At 46.9% G+C, this 13,573-nt stretch overlaps 1 protein-coding gene across 6 annotated transcripts in view; it reads left to right on the top strand.

The window, feature by feature from the left end:
* Znf516 (zinc finger protein 516) overlaps positions 1 to 13,573 on the top strand; it is a 120,521-nt gene that overhangs the window by 48,996 nt on the left and 57,952 nt on the right. For all 6 annotated transcript variants that reach the window (XM_004640191.2, XM_023700050.1, XM_023700049.1 and 3 more), the window contains exon 2: positions 794 to 2,742. In XM_004640191.2, the coding sequence (XP_004640248.1) occupies positions 966 to 2,742 (1,777 nt within the window). In that variant the 5' untranslated portion in view covers positions 794 to 965. The remainder of the gene's footprint in view (positions 1 to 793; positions 2,743 to 13,573) is intronic.

The following is a 13,573-nucleotide window of genomic DNA, read 5'->3' as shown; positions in this document are numbered from 1 at the left end:
GCTCCTGAAGGTGGTGGGGGTGTAGAGAATTAGTTTTAATGGTTGCTTAGTCATCAGTGGGCAGCAGAGGGAGCCAGGGGTGAGAGGTTCCTGTGCCTCAGCTAATGTGGCAGCTCTGAGTATGTTCACATTTCCCGAAGGTAATGATGTTTGGGGCTTAAACGTTGTTAACATTTTTTCCTCTTGTACATTTAGGTATTTTTTCCTTCTGAGTGTTTTTGAGTCCTTTAATGATAGGTAGCCCGTGTAGTTCTCCCAGGGATTTATGGTAGAGTGCATTTTGCAGTACAAGATGGGCAGAGAAGAGGGAAACGGAAAGAAGGGCCGTGGGGTCGCCCTAGGCTGTTCTGCAAACATTTCCTGCAAACCGCAGGATGCTGTGAGTTTTGGGGCAGAGATTTAAGCAACTCCAGGGTGGAAGATCTACTGAAAGGTGGAAATTGTCTTCTCTGGTTTGTGGGCAGGGGGCTTTAAGTGGCTGATGGTGGCCAGGGAGTTGGGGATGCAAACCTTGACTTCAGTGCTCTCCTGAGAAAGGGGACGGGCCGATCTTAGTGAGCAAAACCCTTTGTCTTGGTCCTCTGGGCAACGTTCTCAGTGCCTACACCCTGTATCCTGACCCCATGTGGGGCTGAGCCTGCAGCATGAGGGGGCAGCCCTGCGGCCTGAGTGCTGGGCACTCCTGTGCTCAGTGCTCTGGCCTGAGAGGCCTGGTGGGCAGCGGGCCTGCAGGACGGCAGGTGCTTGTTGGTGATCATAAACTTGGCTTATAAGATTTCTGTCTCTGTTCCAGGTGCTCATTGCCGTCTCCCAGCCCCCCACCTGAAACATGCACCTCCTGGTCGCAGGTATATCTCATGTCATCTTGGGGCAGCAGAGGCACCTCTGAGAATGGAGAGATAAGACACCATTCTTTTAGGCCTACGTGAGAGAAAGCTGTGACTCCAAACCCCGAACACGTCCCAATGGATCGCAACAGAGAGGCTGAGATGGAGCTGAAGAGAGGGCCTAGCCCACCTAGGGCCAGCAGGAGCCAGGAAGTGGATGGGGACAAGGCTGCTTGTCACAGTTGCTGCATATGTGGCAAGAGCTTCCCCTTCCAGAGCTCACTGTCACAGCACATGCGCAAGCACACAGGAGAGAAGCCCTACAAGTGTCCCTACTGTGACCACAGGGCATCCCAGAAGGGCAACCTCAAGATTCACATCCGGAGCCATCGCACAGGGACTTTGATTCAGGGACACGAGCCAGAGACGGGTGATGCGCAGCTGGGTGAGATGCGTGTGTCTGAGGGCCTGGATGGGTGCGCTAGCCCCACGAAAAGTACGTCGGCCTGCAACCGCATTCTCAATGGGGCAGCACAGGTGGACAGCAGCAAGATCCTGCTGAGGAGTAGCCGGAAGGATGTGGAAGGGGCAGCCAATGCCATGGAGGAAGCTGAGGCTGCAACCCAGTGCTCCTTCTGCAAGAGCCAGTTCCAGCGCAAGAAGGACCTGGAGCTGCATGTGCACCAGGCTCACAAGCCCTTCAAGTGCAGGCTGTGCAGTTACATGACCTTGCGGGAGGAGTCACTGCTCAGCCACATAGAAAGAGATCACATCACTGCGCAGGTGCCCAATGGTGGCGAGGCCTGCGTGGAGAATGGCAAGCCTGACCTGAGCCCTGGAGAATTTCCCTGTGAGGTGTGTGGCCAGGCCTTCAGCCAGACCTGGTTCCTGAAGGCACACATGAAGAAGCATCGGGGTTCCTTTGACCACGGCTGCCACATCTGTGGTCGCAGGTTCAAGGAGCCGTGGTTCCTCAAGAACCACATGAAGGCACATGGCCCAAAGACGGGAAGCAAGAACAGGCCTAAGAATGACCTGGACCCCATTGCCACCATCAACAATGTGGTCCAGGAAGAGGTCATTGTTGCAGGCCTGTCCCTCTATGAAGTCTGCACCAAGTGTGGAAACCTGTTTACAAACCTGGACAGCTTGAATGCCCACAACGCCATACACCGCAAGGTTGAAGCCAGCCGGACCCGTGCCCTGGCCGAGGAGCCCACCCCTGAAAGTCCCCTGGACACAAAGCAGTTCTTCCTACAGTGCCTGAATCTGAGACCATCAGTTGCTGGTAATGCGTCCTCTGGAAAGCAGTCTGGAAGGCGGGTGGCCGAGCTGGACCCTGTCAGCAGCTACCAGGCTTGGCAGCTGGCCACCAGGGGCAAGGTGGCTGAGCCAGCTGAGTACCTCAAGTACGGGGCATGGGATGAGGCGCTGGCTGGGGGTGTGGCCTTTGACAAGGACAGACGCGAATACATTCTGGTGAGCCAGGAGAAGCGCAAACGTGAGCAGGATGCACCGACCACACAAGGTCCCCCAAGAAAGAGGGCAAGTTTGCCAGGGGATCCCATGCCACCTGGCCACTTTGACCCCCGGCCAGCTGCACGTCCCAGCCGCCGGGCTGCAGCTTCTGCTGGCCATGGCAAGTCCTCAGAGTGCTTTGAGTGCGGCAAGATCTTCCGCACCTACCACCAGATGGTGCTGCACTCCCGCGTACATCGCCGGGCACGCCGAGATAGGGACTCCAACGGGGACAGGGTGGCACGTGCCCGCTGTGGCTCACTCAGTGAGGGTGACTCAGCCTCTCAGCCCAGCAGCCCGGGTTCAGCCTGTGCCACTGTTGACTCTCCAGGCTCTGGCCTGGCCGATGAGGCTGCTGACGACAGTGGGGAGGAGCCCATGCCTGAATCAGTACCAGGTGAGCACATGTACTTGGTGGACTAGGTCACGTAGCTGGGCTCGGGTGGCCTCTTGCCCAGGAGCTCTGCACCTAGTCAGTCACCTGCTCAGGTGATCCTGCACCTGAGGACTCAGCTGAAAACGCTTTGTGCCCTGGTAATCGTGTTCCCAGTGTTCACACCCATGCAGCTTTGGCCAGAGTCCCTGTGTTCAAGGAAATGGGTTACCTAGATGTCCTGCACCCAGTATGTACCTGTAGTCTGTGCTGGCAGGCACACATGCAGCACCTATCAGTTACACTTGTACCTCCTTTTGTAACTGACCTATGTACACTTGCAGGAAGCACCATCTTTGTCTTCTTGAATTGATGGTCTCTACTGGGCATCAGTAATTTCCAAGTAAGGAACACAGTCATGGACCTCTTTGAAGTGTGCTTCTCTTTTTCTTTGCCATCCCAGACTCGTTCTTGCCATATGACAACTGCATGCACTTATATACTATAAACATCCTATGTGCACACCACACACGTGTGCACACAGGCACATACACATGTACTACACGCATGTGCTCGCTTTCTTCTGCTTCTCTTTCTGAACACCAGACAGCAAAGAAGAATAACTTTGAACTGGTATACAGTTATAATTAATCTCCTTGGATTCAAGTATCCCTGTGGGTTTAGGAATGGTTAATTGGAATGGAGTACTTTCCAAATAGCAGTCACGTAAATATTTAAAGATGCTTGGCCTAACTTTGTTTTCATACTTTTTATAAATTTTAAATATTTTCATATTCCCTATTATTTTTGTCTTGGGTAATTGTGAATGGAAGGTGAGATTCTCATGGAGCTTTAATTTTCTATAAAGCCAGGGGTGTTTTTTTGTCTTCTTTTTGCAAACCTGTTAGTGGGTGTTGCTTTCAGCTGAAAGTTGAATGATAGAAATAGGCGTCCAGTGGGCAGAGCTGTTTGTTTTCGGTAATGAGAAGGAGAACCCCGGGCATTTCTTTCAAACAAAGCACAAATCGATGCCACTTTTCCCTATTAGGGATTAAGCAGCATCTCATTATTATAGGCTTATGCAGTGTGGTGTATGAAAGGGGTGGTGGGCTGTTGTATCCACATATGCAGGGACGAGAAGAACGTGGGAGCAGTGTCTTCCCTAAGCCTTAGTGTGCCCTGTGCTCAGGCTGCGTGCTTGCATACGTGTCCCCAGCATGAGCTGGGTTCTGTGCTGTTCTGTGCCTCCTTGCCCACTCCTCCGTCCGGGGTGAGGAGGGCAAGAAGATATGGTCCCTTGAAGCACAAGTCATCCAGGAGCTCTTTTAGACTCTTACAGCCGCGTGTTCTGTGAAACCCTGTGGCCCGATTGTGACACCCAGTTGGCTTTTTTGAAGTTTAATTCTTGGTTTTCTTTTTTCACAGCTGTGGCTTTTGCTGGTTATGTTCTGATAGTGCTATGACTCCTCCGTGGAGAGAAAATTAGATTAAGTGTGAAGCTAGCACTGTGATTTCTTTTTTTTTTCTACTTTGAAGAGAAACAGTTTCAGTATTTGGAAGACCTGCCAAGCATGGCCCTGTCCCCTGTGATGGCATCAGGTGACTCATAGTGAGCGGGCCTGGGACTGTGGTGAAAGTCAAGAACCTTGGAGGATTGTTATTTTCATCATAAAGTAGAATTTACTCCTTTTTTCTTTTCAATTTCATTAAGCTTTGTTTATTTCTGATAGGCTTTGCATATATTTTCTCTATGTATATTTTAGTTTTTAAGGATTTTATGTATATCTCATGTGAATCTATAAGGTATGTATTGCCTTTAAATATGAAAGTTGGAGGGCCGGGGAGAGGGCTCAGTGGAATAAGCGCTTCCCTGGCAAGCATAAGGGCCTGAGTTCAATCCCCAGTTCTGTCAAAAATAAAATAAAATAAAATAAAAAAATAAAAGTAGGCTTTAAAAGAGATAGGACAGAGAAGCTTATTTTATTTTATTTTATTTTATTTTGCGGAACCAGGGATTGAACTCAGACTGTTGCACTTGCCAGGCAAGTGCTTACTCGACTGAGCCATCTCCCTGGCCCAGAGTAGCTTATTGAGAAAAGTGCAGCATGACTGTAGCACACAGTGTTAAAGAGCCTTTTGGTCTGCAGAAGTCACTTTGATAATCCCAAAGCCCAGTGTTTCCGCACCTAGCTACAGACTTTTCAATCACAGCAGACACAGTCGATGTCTAGGCCAGCATTAAGTTATCCAGGCACAGGTGTTCTTGAGGAGAGCACTCTGTCACCTCCGTTTCCTCTCCAAGGCCCTTGATTAGTAGGGTCTGGCCAAGGCCCTGGGACAGCTGCCTTTGAAAAGGTAGTTTTGATGCTGTATTTTGATCTACATTCTCTCTCTCTCTCTCTCTCTCCCTCCCTCCCTCCCTCCTTCTCTCTCTCTCCCCAAAACATGTATAAGGCTTTAAAATTGCCTACCTTTCCTGTGCCTGAGAAGATTATTTAGATATTTAAACATTAGTTAATTCTCATAGAGTGCTGACGGAGTGACTGCCGACAGTTGTTAGTGCAAGGCAGGCTGTAGAGCAGGGGCGCAGACTGCTTGTGCCAGCGCAGCTGAGATTAGAGTTCACATCTGCATGCTCATCCCGTAATTTTACCTGAAAGAAGTTGACATGTAGCAGTAAGCCTGGGCCATTTCTGCATCTGTGCCTCTGGAGGTCTGGTGGTTCGGCTGCGCCATCTCCCGCTAGGACTGGTCTAGGCAGCCCGCATTCCTGACTTAAAATGTGGGCAGCACAGTTGTGAGAATTCAGTAACCAAAGGCACGTTACTGAGCTGGGTGTAAATCCTCAACTGGGAAAGTGAGGTGACACTGATAGAAACTGTTCTTCAGAAGATCACATTTGTATTTTGGATGGGAGGAGAGGCACAAGATCATATGGTTAACATTTGTTAAAAATGTCCTCTTACAAAAAAATTAACATTTATTAAAAAATGTCCCTGTGCGAAGTGGAAGCAAGGAGCTCAGGAGCCATCATTTAAGACAGTTGCATATTATTTCACAAGTAAGTACATGAACCTCAAGGGTTCAGGCCACAAGGGAATTTTGCTTCAAAAGCAGCTTTTGTTTTTGGCACCAGGAATTGAACTTAGGACCTTGCACTTTTCAGGCAGGTGCTCCACCACTGCGGCACATTCCCAGCCCTAGGTGTGTTTGGATGACTTATGAGTACTCTTGGATCATGCCAACACCTGCCGTGTCTGGTCTGTGTACCTGCTGCCTCCCTTCTTGGATATTCTGTAACTAGCTTCTTAGGAGACCTCTGAGCTTTAGATGACGTCCCAGGGAGTCAAGTGTGTAGCTGTTTCGGACTGAGAATCTTGGCAGATGAGATGGTTCAGCCTGAGAGGTGATAAATGGCAAGGGCCGGGTGCCTCCAGATGTTGCAGTGTGAAGGACTAAGGAGTCTTCAGAAGAAGAAAATACGGTCAAGGGAAGGAGAGGTGACCGAGCCTGCAGTCACGTTTACTTACCTCCGTTCTCTGCGGCCAGTCTTCCTGCCATGACACGCTCCTCCGTTGCCCTTTACCTGCTGCGCTTGGTCTTCGGGCCAGAGGAAGTGAGCCATGCGCATGCCTTGAGAGGCGCCTGGGCAGACCGGACTGTGAGCTCCTTCCCAGAGGGCCAGAGCGTGACCAAGCAGCCAGTGAAAAGGTGACACAGCCATTCTTCTCTCTTTAATACAGCAGGGACAGCAATTAGGACAGCTTAAGGACAAAATGTTTTTCTGTGTCTACCCATTGAGATGGGATTGAGGGTGAATCCAGAGAACAAAAGTAAGAATGTGGCATGCTGGGGCTGGGCAGGCAGGGATGTTCACTCATGAGGAGCCTGCTGGGCTGGGGAGCTCCCTGTATTTACTCACTTAGTTTCCTTTGGTGTCCAGCAGATGTGACTTGTAGGGGACACACTCTTCCCTTGTCCTGTTGGCCAAATTGGCAGTGTGCCGAGTGGAGCGCCTGAGCAGAGGATTTGGGACCAAATCTACACTATGTTCTCCTGGACAGACACAGTGCTTCACCTCTGGCCCCACAAAGAGGTTAGAGATTCAGAGGAGAGAAGGGGGTGTGGGCCTAGGCAGGGAGAAAATGAGCAACAGGAGACCAGGAGGAATTTGAGGTATGGACAGAACGGAATAATTTGTCGTTTTAACAGGAGAGGAGTACATCTGTCTAGAAATTTTGTGGAAAAGAGGCTTTGATGGGCCCCAGATGTGGCAGGCAGTGATTCTGAGGGCATGGGTGGTGCATCCATGGAACACCTGCCTGCAGAGCTGAGGAAGGTGGAAGGCATAGGGCTGTGCCCTGTTGCACCACTCCAAGCCTTTATCTCAGTGCAGCCTGGGGCTCGCTCTAAGTATGCTTCACGTGTCCCCATCAGGGATCGTCACTGGGGGGGTGGTATTCTTCCCAGTGTGAAATAAACACAGAAAAAAACAGGGTAGGGTCCGATGATGCAGGAGCTTAGGACAATGGAAAGCGAGATTAAACACAGTCAGTGGATCCTAGGCTACTGAGAGAAGTGTGCAGACTGGCTGGTCAGGTGGGGGGAGAGACGCTGCTGAGGGCTTTGCACTGTGCCGAAAAGTTCTTAGTATAAACATGGAGCCATGATTTTGAGGGAAATACCCAGGCATCCTTGGCAGTCGGCTACGGAATAATAGATAGCTGTGTTACTGAGCACCTTCCTAGCGGGGCTGGCAGTAGTCAGCTCCACCCAGTGGCCAGCTTTGCAGGGTGCTGTGGTGTCCTCATTCACTTTCAGAACTGTGATGGGAACAGTGTCTTGCAAGCATGTTTTATGGTATTTGGATTCATTAAACATTGATAATCTGTGCATGGCGTGTGTGCTGATACATGCTCAAGACTGCATTTCCAGGCTTCTCAGGATATATCACACTGTGGCAGGCACTGCACTCCAGAGAGGGCACTCTGGGAGTTTCTGTCGCCGAGAGACGCATAGCATGCACATACTTAGGACTGGAAAACAAACATCGTGCAGCCATTTTGGTTTTTGGTTTTTGCAGAAGATTCAGACACATGATAAGTATCTTATTCCCATCTCTTTGTTTGCCACAAGAAAGAATTGGAGAATTTTACAGGCAGTAGGGAATTAAGAGGCACCTATTCCCCATTCGGTCAGAAGAAAACAGGGACCCAGGGAGATTATCCTTGGCCCAGTGCCACAGGGGTTGCTGCTGCTGCTGCAGGATGGTGTGTTGGCTTGGACTTAGGTGCCTGGGTTTTCATTCTCCTTTTGCCTTGGAGGAGGGGTGCAGGGCTCCTAGGTTCTCATGCCCCGTGTTTCCTCCTCTGGATATGGGGCTGTGACTCACAGAGGGAGCCAGGTGCCATGGTCCCCTCTTTTGTCTGGTGTGGCACACGCGTGCATCTTGGAAGCACAGCCTCTCTTGTTGGAGCTCTGCGAAAGGCCTCTCACGAGGGACAGAGTGTGTGGCTGTGGTTATGCCTGTTTTCCTTGCCCTGTGATTGGATTTAACATTTTCCATCCTACAGTATGGATGACTCTGAGTGTGACTTTTGGCTTCTGACCTGTGATTAAATGTTATGTTTACTATTTTATCCTGAAAAAGCAGTGTTCTTGGGTTTTCCTAGCTCCGTACTCGATTGAAGTGGTTGTTCTGCCTTGAAATGGAGGCTCCCCCTTGGTAGATTTTACCTGCCTGTAGTGAGTGGTAATCGCTGAAAAGAACCTCATGGTTTCCATTTGCTACCAACAGGTAAACTCTACAGAGAGGAACCCTGAAGAAGAAGTGCTGCAGAGGTGTGCATCTGGGCATCTTTCTGAGCTACCAGTTGCTGTCTTAGTTACTTCTTTGTTGCTGGGATATACTCACAAGATAAAGGGGGACAGGTTTATTTCATTCAGCTCACAGATCATAGAGGTTTTGGTCCATCGTTGGCCAGGCCGGATGGCAGAGGGGCTTCATAGAGGAGAAACAATCTGTGGCCAGGCAGGCAGGAAGCGACAAGTAGCCCACATCCTTTTCCTTCTTGGTCCAGCCTGGCTACATGTCTTTTGGGTGATGCCTCCTGTACTTAAGGTTGGTCATCCAGGATCCATACACAGAACCATGCTAAGCCAGTCAGTTGACTTAATTAGTTAGTACATAGTCACAATCTGTCTTCACGCACACTAGATCGAGCCAGCTCTGAAAAGCTCAAGCTATGAGCACTCAAGCTTTTGGAAAAGCATGTACATGGAGAACTGGGTGGGCACTTGGGGAGTGTGGTCTGCCTGAGCCGGGCCCATGATGCCTGCAGTCCTGGCCTGGTGCTTGTCACCAAGCTGTGGAGACATTGTAACCTTTGCAGCAGTACTTGGACATCTGGCTGTGTGGTCATGTGATGGTTCGCCTGTCACAGCACTGATGTAGTGAGTTTCACTGCAGCTGTCTTTCATAATGGGTCCCACACACAGTAGCACAAGTCTCCTGCTCCTTGCACTATCCCTCTGTACCCTGTCCAGTACTTTCAGGTAGGTAGAGTGACCCTCTGTAGTGTTTTTAGAACACTCGGTTGATCTTTCTCACATCTGTCCAGGACATCCTGAGGAATCATCTCTCCTGGATGTAAATTTTCTTGAAAGCTGCACCCTCTTGTTTTCTTTTTTCTTTCAGAACTGGGGATAAACTTGGCCTTCATAGTGCACTAAATCCCTAGGCTTTAAAGAAATTTTTAGGGAAAGACAAAGTTTTGCTAAGTTTTTAACTCACTAAGTTGCCCACCCTGGGCTCAAACTTGTAGTCCTCCTGTCTTGGTCTCTCAGAGCGCTGGAATTACATTATGTACCATCATGCCTGGCTTTCTTCTTAATTTGTTTACTATAATAGGTATGCAGAATATTGTGTTACATTGTGACATTTTTCTTTCTTTCTTTCTTTTTTTTGTTTTTTTTGTTTTTTGAGACAGAGTCTCATTATGGATCCAGTTCAGACTGGCCTTGATCTCACTCTGTGGCTCGGTGTAGCCTCCTGCCTCAGCCTCCCAAGTTCTGGGATTACAGGCATGTGCTACCATACCCAGCAGCATTTTCTCACATACATATAATACACTTTGACCACATCCATCTCCTCTCTTTTCCCTTGCCTTGGTCCTCTTCCTCTTATTTAACAGTCTCCTTTTTATTTTGACCCTGTTCCACATGGCAGAGAAAATACGATGCTTGTCTTTCCGAGTCTCACTTGCTCTGCTTAACACGGTGCTCCCCATTCCAGTTCCTTCCATCTTCCTACAAATGGCATGATTCTGTTCTTTGTGGCAGAGTAACAGTCCACTGTGCATGTATGCCGCATTTCCTTTTTTCCATTAATTTGTCGATGGACATCTAGGTTAGTTCCATTCTTGACAGTTGTGGACGGTGCTACTATAAACCTGGGTTTGCAGGTATCTGTATAGTAAGATTAATTCCTTTGGGAATGTACTGAGGAGTGGCATAGCTGGATCATAAGAGATAGTTTTAGTTTTAGTTTTTTGAGGCATCTCCATACTGTTTTTCCTAGTGGCTAATTTATATTTCCAACAAGGGTCCTTTTCCTCCATTCTGATTGGTATGAGATAAAATTTCATTATAGTTTTAATATACATTTCTTTGATGGCTAAAGATGTTGATCATTCTTTTATATAATTATTGGCTATTTGTGTTTCTTGTTTTGAGATGTGTGTGTTCAGATCATTTGCCCATTTTAAAATTGGTTTAGCTTTTGTTATGTCCTTTGAGTTCATTGTATATGTTTGACTGTTAGCCCCTGACAATGGCCCATAGACAGTATGGCCTTCCATTCTGTAGGCTGCACCCTGCAACGATAGCTCAGTGTGGGACACTTGGACCACAAGTTCTCCTAATGTCTCCATGTGTCAGGAAGGGTGTCCCCTTCTCCTACAGCACAATGCTAACTGTACTTGTATATACTGGACCTTAATCTTCTGTTGGAAGTGTGGCTGGGAAAGATTTTTCTCCCATTCTGTAGTGGTCCTTTTGCTGTGTTGATTGTTTCCTTTACCATGCAGAGTCTTTTTAAATTTACTGAGATCCCATTTGTAGACACTTGGTATTATCCTGGCCTATTGGAATCCTATTCAGGAAGATGTTGCCTGTGCCTGTGTCTTGGGGTAGCTCACCTGTGTTTGCTTCTGGCAGTTTCAAAGTTTTAGGTCTTGTATTTAGGTCTTTGATCCATTTTGAGTTGAGTTTTGTATGAGTTGAAAGATTGGGATCTAGTTTTAGTCTTCTATATGGTGAAATCTAGTTTTCCTGGTAACTTTTTTATAAAGAGGCTCTTTAACGTAAGTTTTTAGCACCTTTGTTGAGGATCATATGGCTTAAGCTGTATGAGTTTATTGCTGGCTCATGCTTTATTTTATTCCATTGGTCTATGAGTCTATTTTTGGCCAGTAGCATGATGTTTTTGTTTCTCTGGCTTTAGAGTATATTTTGCAGTCAGGTATTGTGACACATCCAGCATTGCTCATTTTATTCAGAATGCTGTGCCTATTGGGGATCTTTTTTGCTTCTACACAAGTTTTAGAGTTGTTTTTTGTCACTCTTTGAAGACTGTCCTTGATATATTAAAATATACTAAGTAGAAAACATATTGTTTTGACTCTGTAGATCACTTTTGGTAGTAAGGCTTTTTAAATTACTGATTCTGCCAACTTATGAACATGAGTTCTTTGCAATTTCTATTATCTTCAGTTTTTTCAGTATTTTATGATATTTCTTGCAGAGTTCTTTCATCTCCTGTGTTAAGCTCATTACTAGGTATTAATATTATTTGTTTTGAGGCAACTATGAATGGGTTGTTTATGATTACTTTTTTAATTTCACTATTGGCGTGTAGGGATGTTAACTTTTTTTTTTATCATTTTGTGTCTTGCTACTTTTCTGAATTTATTTTTTGATTTTTCAAAGTTGTTGTGTAGAATCTTTAGTCTTTTAAATAGAGTCATATCACATGCAAAAGGGAGTAATTTGAGTTTTCCCTCCTCCATTTGTATTCCTTCCCTTTCTCCTGTCTAATTGCTCTGGCAGAAATTTCCAAGTTACACCAAATAGGACTGTGTGTACCCTCTTGCTTCATTCCTGAGTTAGGGAGATCATCTGTGTTTTGGCATCAAAACAAGAAGCACCTGGATGATCAAGCACCTTGGTGGATTGAGTTCTTTGTCAAAGTTTACAATGAGCTATGCTGAGAAATGTCACGTTTGGTAGGGGATGATTTTGCTTCATAATTTAAATAGTCATTTCTTGGAGACAGGGTCTCATAGTCATTTTTATTGTTTGTCTGGAACATAGATATCACATCTGATTACAATACCATTGACTAATAAAACATGCTGACTGGCTCAGCTTACATTGTTAGGCACTTAATGAGATACCTTGCATTTTTACAGAGTTGTTAAGCAGGATGTGACACATAAGCATACAGTGGTATTGCTACCATTGAGGGTAGGTACATACTGCTTGCCTTGTGGAAGTGAAGACTTTTTGGGATGTGATTCTGGGAGTTTGCATTCCTCACTTATTTGGTCTTGCACGACCCAGGCTTACTAAAATAGAGGCCTTTTTTTAATGGAACTGTGTTATCAATAGTAGCAACTGACTCCAGAATGGGTAATATTGATAATTATTTAGCATAAGTTCTCCCTGCATCTGTACAAGTTTGTGGCAGGCTTTTTGGAAGAAAATAGTTCAGATCATTGGATGCAGACAGAGTGACTTCTGCCTGGAGGCTTGCAGAGGCCAGAGATGGTGGGAAGATCCCAGCAGTCTCATCCAAGTGCAGCAGCCATGGGCTCCTGGGGAGTAAGCTACTGACACACAGTTTCAAGCTCGTCCTCCAATGAGGGCTAGAGTGGACAGTTCGGAGCATGTGGCGGTAGAGCTAGTGGTCTGCACAGCTTTGTGCGCCAAGACCTGCTGCCTGTGGAGGGGTGAGGGGTACGATGAGAACTGCCCACCGTCCGCTTTGAGGAACGCCTAGGTTTAGTCTCTAGGAACTCTAGATGGAGCTGGAAGGCTGTTCTTTCTGTGAGGAATCATCTCTTGTGCAGGTGGCATTGTAATTCAGAGATCATCCACAGAGATCATCCTCCTGCCAAGGCTGCTCCCGCCAAGACCAAGGACTGTCGGGGCCAGTGGGTGCAGGCTGGTAGCAAGACACCACCTGTAAGCCTGAGCAGAGCCTTCTAGAACAGGGTTCTTTCAGGGTTTGGTATTCCTTACTCTAATGTGGTTCAGGGTGGGATCAGTCAGCTCTGGAAGGAATCAGTGGTTTACTGGTCGATCTGCATCATTCTTGGCCTGTGTTTTTGTAGTGGATACAATGAATTATTTAGTAAGTTTGGGCTTTGCTCTAAATGCTTGAAGCAGGTAATTTTTATTTCATAATTTTTTTTGTTTTGTTTTGTGCTTTCTGATATGAGTGCTTAATTTTTCATTTATGAGCTTAGAAATGCCTGCTTTGGTGCTTCTTAGGTGATTTCCTGTGTGCTGGATGGAATGTGAGACCAGTGTTCTGTGAGGGTTTTGTAGGCTGCTGAGAGAATCCAATATTTGCATATACAATTTGCATAAGTCTGCATAATAAAGTGATTACAATTTTAGCTCTGTGTTTTAATAGAATTAGAAAAGCCTAGAGACACTTACCTCTGGATTATATGTTAGAAAGTAGTGCTTTCGTAACTGGAGCTTTACCAGGGCCTGTGCACATGGTTAATGTAGTGAGGCCCTTTAAAGGCGGCCTCATCCCTGCTTTATTTAAAGAGGTCGCCATTGA

The sequence above is a fragment of the Octodon degus genome, unplaced genomic scaffold (assembly GCF_000260255.1).
Source record: "Octodon degus isolate 3935 unplaced genomic scaffold, OctDeg1.0 scaffold00120, whole genome shotgun sequence".
Classification (NCBI taxonomy): Eukaryota; Metazoa; Chordata; class Mammalia; order Rodentia; family Octodontidae; genus Octodon; species Octodon degus.
This window is presented reverse-complemented; position numbering and strand designations above follow the sequence as displayed.